At 40.5% G+C, this 7,037-nt stretch overlaps 1 protein-coding gene across 7 annotated transcripts in view; it reads right to left on the bottom strand.

Moving 5' to 3' along the window:
• Positions 1-7,037, bottom strand: part of LOC102673913 (fasciclin-2) — a 166,164-nt gene that overhangs the window by 20,554 nt on the left and 138,573 nt on the right. For 6 of the 7 annotated variants that reach the window (XM_006620793.2, XM_006620795.2, XM_006620792.2 and 3 more), the window contains 4 exons: positions 4,522-4,691; positions 3,677-3,942; positions 1,902-2,955; positions 1,103-1,555 (listed from right to left, as the gene is read on the bottom strand). In XM_006620793.2, coding sequence (XP_006620856.1) covers positions 1,103-1,555; positions 1,902-2,955; positions 3,677-3,942; positions 4,522-4,691 — 1,943 coding nt within the window. Of the gene's footprint in view, positions 385-1,102; positions 1,556-1,901; positions 2,956-3,676; positions 3,943-4,521; positions 4,692-7,037 lie in introns of all 7 variants that reach the window. The other variant, XM_006620797.2, reaches the window with a different exon arrangement.

The raw sequence follows: 7,037 nt of genomic DNA, 5'->3' as shown, positions 1-7,037 counted from the left end.
TTTTTTTTTTTTTTTTTTTACCCAAAATTGTGTTCGTGTCCCTGATTGTACTCTCTCTATAGCATATAGTCATACACAGTACGTTCGTATTCGCATATCACTTTTCTTTTCTTTAAACGTGTATACACTATAAGTGGAAAGATTAGAACGTGAACAGCGACCGTTCCTGACGATGATCTTTTATATTTTTCTATATTTTTCTTTTTTTAATCGTTTATTTTTTATTTTTTTATTTTTTCCTTAGTTTTCAATCGTTTTACTTTATTCTCTTTTAAATAGCTAGGAATAGGATCGTTATTGCTGTTGCAATGGCGGTCACGGCGAGCTTGCGAGTACCTCCAGCGGAAGTATCTAAATTGTAGTCCATATTGAAGTCCGTAGATTCTGAATGATAAAAAGTGACTTGTAGAAGGATCGTTTTTTTTTTTCTTTTGTTGTGTTTTGAATATGTTTTGAAAGAAAGGGTAAGATTAACTAATATATGCCTAAGATGCCCATATATATATATCGAATCGCTATCGGATAGTTGATCTAAGTTGCTCTTCTACAAGGGTCAAGGGAACTGAGGACTCTTCACTTCATTAGTTAAGAAAGAAAATTCATCGATTTAAGATACATATATGTAGAAACACATTTTCACATAAATTAAGAAAAGAAAAAAAGATTTGTAGAAATATAAAAAATGCCTCAATAACCCTTTTCCCTCCTCCTTGAGTAAATAAATAAAAAAAAAAAAAAAAAAAAAAAAAAAACAGAGGCGAAGTGATTGATAAAATGGTCTCTCTCGTCGGGTTAAAGTAAAAAAATAAAAAAAAGAAGGGACATATCAATATCGGTGCAATAGCCTCGTGCACATGTAATATATAACGTAATAATAACAATTTCAAAGAGAAATTACGATTTGATAAAAGGGCACTAATTAAATGTATCCCGCACGGTGATAATAATCGGTAGAAGAAGATGAAGAAAAATGGCGAAAAACGAAACGGACACGTTTCGAAGAATACGGTTAAAGATTGTGTGTAAAGAGAGAGAAAAAAAAAAAAAACAAGACCGAGAAAAAAAAAGAAGAAAAGAGATCAAAAAATATGAGGAAACTCACCCCTGGCCGTCTTAAACTTCGCTGATCCAGGCTTACTGAAACCTATCGCGTTGTGCGCCTTCAACTCGACCTTATAGAACGTATCGGAATAGAGATTTCTCAACCAATGCCTCATTCTCCCCTGCGTCCTAATGTCCTCCGTTCGGCAGGTATCCTCTAACGTCTCCCATTCGCCGGAAACGTGTCTTATTTGGCAATATTTGATCTGGTACATGTCGATCGGTTCGCCGTTATCAGCCGGCGCCAGCCAGCTCAACTCGTATTGATTGCTGTACCTGGACAGATCGTACTCCACCGTCGGCATTACTATCTTTGGCTCGTTAGGGACCGTCCTTCCGGGCGTCATCTCGCGATAGAACGCCCCCCAATTACCAAGACCGACATCGTTTCTAGCTGCGAACCGGAACTCGTACATAGTCTGCGGTTTCAGACCTTCGAGTACGTAGTACGAATCTGGAAACGACGAAAGAGCCCGTGAATTCAACGTGAAAATTGAATTATACCTAACATTGTATATACGATAATAATCGAAGATATTCGAAGAAATTGGATGAATTAACCCTTCGTGCTCGACGATTCTTTTTCTAAAATGATTTTATACACTTCCTAGAAATAAAGAGAGCTAAGGAACCTATTCATAAATCAATATTACGCTCTTGTTAATTAGAGATCTAGCATAATAAATAAAGAATTGTCGCACAACGCCACTGAGAGTCGCCTCACAAGCGCAAAGGGTTAACGTAAGGTAATTAATTAATTATTAATCAACGCGATGTCGAAATTTTTTCCCTCCACTCACCGACAGACCACGTCTTGTTCCTAGCTTCAATCCATGTCTGCCTGTCCTCCTTATACTGCACGGTAATCGTTCTGAGAGGTTGTTCAGGATGCGTACTCGGTGGTACAAGATCGAATCTAATCGTGGTCGCGGTGATCTCCGCCATCTTCGCCTGCAACATCTCTCCCGGCTTCGTGGCCTCCCTCAACTCGATGTTCCTCTCCCGCGTCCCGTGCGCGTTCGACGCGATGCACTTGTAAGTGGTGTAATACCGCTTGTCCAAGGGGACGATGGTGAGTATAGATCGTGGCCCGTTACCAATTTGCGTGATCATCTTGTCGTTGTCGATCTTCTGATCGCCGTACATGGTCCAACGTATGGTGGCGTTCGGTATGCTCTCGGCTATGCAGCTGATATTCACGGGTTTCTGGTCCCACGACCAGACGCTTGTGTTCGACATAGAGGCGAACGATGGTGGAAACTCGACGGTTAGATGGCCGATTCTACGCGCGTCACCACCGGCGTTCTGCGCGACACACTCGTACAATCCGTCGTTCGATCTGAGGGACTGGGTGATCGTCAGTGTGCCGATTGTCTCGCTGTCATCGCCACTGTTGTCGAGGATGATCCTGTCGTTGTCCAATTGGGGACCCTTAACGTACGCTTTCTCTGCGGTCAGCTTCCTGAAAGTGACTTGGGGCGGCGGCCTGCCGAACGCCTTGCACACCAGCGTGGCCTCTTTGTCCTCGACCACTGTGCTGTTCAAGAACTCGATGATCTTCGGTTTCACGATCACGTTCACCATGATGTTGGTGTTCGCGGTGCCAGCCAGATTCGTAGCCGTGCACTGGTACTCCCCTGCGTCGTCCCTGTTCACGTTGGTGATCGTGAGCACACCTGTGTCCGGATCGACCGAGAAACGATCCGTGTTCGACAGATTCTGGTGGGTCAACGATTTAACCCAGGTGAATTTTGGGGGCGGCTTGCCTCGGGCCTCGCACTTTATACTCGCGTCCTTTCCTTCGATCATGTTTATGGGGTTGGGCATCTCGCTCACCGTGGGCCGTATGTGGACCTGTTAAATGAAACGCAAACCTGTTCCATCATACCTGTGGCGGCATTATACGCCTCGGATTGGGAATAATTGGCGCATACACACTCCCGGCCAAGGCTTTGTAAAGGGTGGATGGTGGAGCTTGTTCTGGTTGCGTGTGTATACAAACCAGAAGGGAGGAAATGGGTATGTACGAAATTCAGTCAGATATTTGATTTTACGTTGAATGTGCACCCATTTTATTTACCGTGTTGTTTGCTTATTATAATTGGATGTTACCTCTCTTGCTTTTTTTTTTTTTTTTAAATGCTTGCTTTGTTTTTCGTGTTTTTATTCCGAGCTCCGAGCTTCTCTCGTGCTCATGAATATGAAATTAATAAATGAGCTTCTTTGAGAATGCATTGGCTTTTTATACGTAAAAGTTGTGAGAAAACAGATTGGATCCTTTGTAATTTTGTTTCACTACTTTTCCCCCACAGTTCTTCTCCTTTATGTTTCCACTCTTTCTCCGTGATAGAATTTTTTCTTCTCGATTTTTATTGGATGTCCGTTTCGATCAAGGAAAGTAAAGGTTGCGGGTTAAAATTGTAACATACCATGTGCATATTTTGGAGTAATTTGTTGATATTATTTCATAATATTCTCTTTTATGAAACGAATTTAATGCAACGATATAATATAATAAAATCTGGATAATTTTTGAAGAAGAAGAAGAAGAAAGATGTAAAGATGCTTAACTCACCTCGACGCGGATAGGTCGTTCCTTGAGCTCACCGGTGGAAAATACGGAAGCGCGGCAAGTGTAAACGCCATCATCCGACTCTTGAACGTTCTTTATCTTCAGTGCATACGTGTCTATAATGTAGTGGTCGTTCGTCTTAATTAATTCGCCGTTGTACAGCCAGTCGACCGAAGGCGAAGGCCTTGCCCGCACTTTGCACTGAATAGCGAAGTCCTCGCCCAGAATGGGGTATTGATTGAGCGGTGCATTGTCCCAAGTGATCGCAACTGCGAAACAGTAATTACTCTCCAATAATTCTGTCTCGCGCTTCTTTTATATTTCGAGACGACGATGATTTGAATTCATCGGGTCTTTATTTGACGAACGAGAACGTTTGACACGATTTTTCATTCGTCTCGCATCGAAAAAAATAAAGTCAAACGAGATCATTTTCATTTTTGAAACTAAAGAAAATTTAGTAAAAGATAGGTGGAAATTTATAATATTACACATGAATTAATTCTTTCAGAAAATTATTCGAAATGAATTTAAATATTCAGTTTTTAATAAATATTAAATTTTAATAATTGTGTCATGCATGATAATATTTAAAATCGGTAAAATTTATAATATTATCTGATATACATATACCAATATCCATCTTTCCATAAATTAATATTAAAATTTTTAATATTTCAGATATACACAGATTTTTAGAGTATCATTCAAAAACTTGTTTCAATCTCTCTTCAACAATTTAAAATATACAGAATATATATGGATATACGGTATAAGATTCTTGAAAAGCTATAAATGGAAAATATTACATCCCGAATCGGTGAAAATTCAAATTTTATTTTGCTCACCTATGGTATCGATCGTCACAGACTTCTGCAATTGAATCGAATTCGCGTAAGTGGCTTTGCACGTGTATTTCCCAGCCTGCTGCTCTTGCAGCGAGTTGAAGAACAAAGACAAGCTGTTATCCTGGTGCAATTCGGTGTACATCGGCGGCTTTGAATGGCCTGGTATGTTGCTACATGGGGATAATTAAAAGATCACTGTTAAAACATCGATATTTTTCATCGTGTTATCACAAAACCATTCCAACGATGATAACATACTATAACGATGATGGTGATGACGATGAGTGAGAGATGTTCGGATTGAGTGTTGCACAATGAATAGAAATTGGCTCGGTGTTTCGCGAATTAAAATCAATCTAATCGATGATTTAATTATTTATACGTATTTTCAAAAATATTAACTAAAGAATTCTTCAACATGAATTCCTTATTCTTTATTTATCACGTATGTTCATATCGAAGCGTGAAATTGACAAATGAGAACAGAATTTTCTAATTTGCTTAGAAACGAAGAGAAAATAAAAATAAAAAAAGGAAAAATAGCGAATAAAATCCTTCAAAACTGAGGAGACCGCAACCATTGCCAATATTTTATCACCAAACAATATTTTTATATTATATGTTCATATCATATACATAAACTCACGCGAATTTTCAATGATATAACTCGAGCATTAAGTGTCGTAAAAATCGATTATATAAACCAAAAACCACGGACGAAACACTTTATTCCCTCGGAATATCCGAACGTTCCAAATATTCGGGGCGCATAAATCGTTGGCAAAACATCTAATCCGTATTCTAGCGCGAAACACCGAGCCGATATCGGTGAAATATCGTTACGAGGTTGGGGTTTGTACACGCGGTGAACACGGCGCGGCGTCGAATTCGGATCGATGACGGGGGAGGGGGAGAGGAGAAGGAGGAGATTTCAACCCGAGTTCTCGATCGGGATCTTTTAGAACTCGACTTGTGGAAGAGAAAGGAAGGAGATCGGGGCGGGATCAAGAGACCACGGTGTGTTAAAGAGGTTGAAGAAGGTTTGTCGGCCCTTATCCAAGGTTTAAAGGTGGCAATGGACAACCGGCAATTCGGTCGTTGGCTGTTTCATACCGTAAACCGGGAAACTGGGGTACAAACGAGACGCATTCACATGGATTCACACAATTTAACAACACACCGCGTGACAGGATACTGGATCGAAGATAAGGTTCTGGTGCATAGAGATGCTGAATCGCGCCGTAATGAATAGCTTCGATACCAATTGGAAACGGCTAGGTCTGCAGAGATACGCTTTAATGAACCCTTTCGAATTGGGAAACGGGAGGATCCAATGATCGATCGATCCGGGGGGAAAAATAATTAGAGTTGGGTTACTGATTGTTAGATTGGAAACTCGATACCGATATTTTCTTAAGATCGGTGGGTTCGATGGACCAGAAATTAATGTACGATCCCATTTGTTTTAATTTTACGCAAGTGTATGATACGTTTAACATCGTAATATAATACTTAAAGTAATTAGGAATGATTCAGATTAACATACTACATACACTTCATGAAATTTGTATACATTCGATATTGCATATCTCAACATGAATTGAAATATTGCAACATTAAGTGCGATTTAATTAAATAAGCTTATTATTTATTTCTAATATTTAACATAATCGTCTTCCGGAAGAATACGAAATCAAGTAAAAATTCTAAATTGATTCTCGATTTCTCCTGCAAAGATTTTACATTAGCCTAATATCCATGAAGAAATGGATCTCGCTATTAGAGATAGCGAGAAGAAAATTAGGTGAAAATTCGTATTACACGACTCTACTTTCTACTGAATCACAGAGCACGATGCAACTAAATTCAGAAATTAAAACAAATTCAAAAATTACCAAGTGGATATACGCTGCGTGGATGTATAGGATCACGAAAATTGATCCATCTCGCCCACGTGGTGGTGCGCAACTCTGTCAAAATTTACGTAGGTATTACGTACGACAATGAAAGAGAGTACACGGGAGTAGGGGCTGGGCTGACGATTATGCAATAATACCCCTTTCTTCTTGCCTAATCGAGGAACACCGGAGCCTTAAGTACGATTAATGAAACGGTTCTCGGCCTCGAATACACGGGTCCCTCGGCGAATTTATCGGCCGTTATTCGCCGCGACGAGCGGACATAATTATGCAAATCGGCCGGGCTACGCGTAATCGTGCAAACACGCGATCCGACGAATCAGTTACCGAGGTTAATGCTCGTTGGATTGTTTGATCACGGGTGGGAGGGGGGGGAAGTGTTCAATATTTGCAAGACGCGCGCCGCGATACATTATTTAGCCACCGAGGTTCGATCCTCGATATCGGAAGAGAGAAGACACGCGAGCGGATGTGGGATGGATAATGGATACGATCGTTTCTCTGTTGATCCAGGCCTGGTTGGGCACGAAAGGGTACTTGGGCTGAACGTTCTGTATGCGTTTTGATTAATTGTTGGCGTATACGTGCGATCAAATG

This window comes from Apis dorsata, unplaced genomic scaffold (assembly GCF_000469605.1).
Source record: "Apis dorsata unplaced genomic scaffold, Apis dorsata 1.3 scaffold_530, whole genome shotgun sequence".
Lineage (NCBI taxonomy): Eukaryota > Metazoa > Arthropoda > Insecta > Hymenoptera > Apidae > Apis > Apis dorsata.
This window is presented reverse-complemented; position numbering and strand designations above follow the sequence as displayed.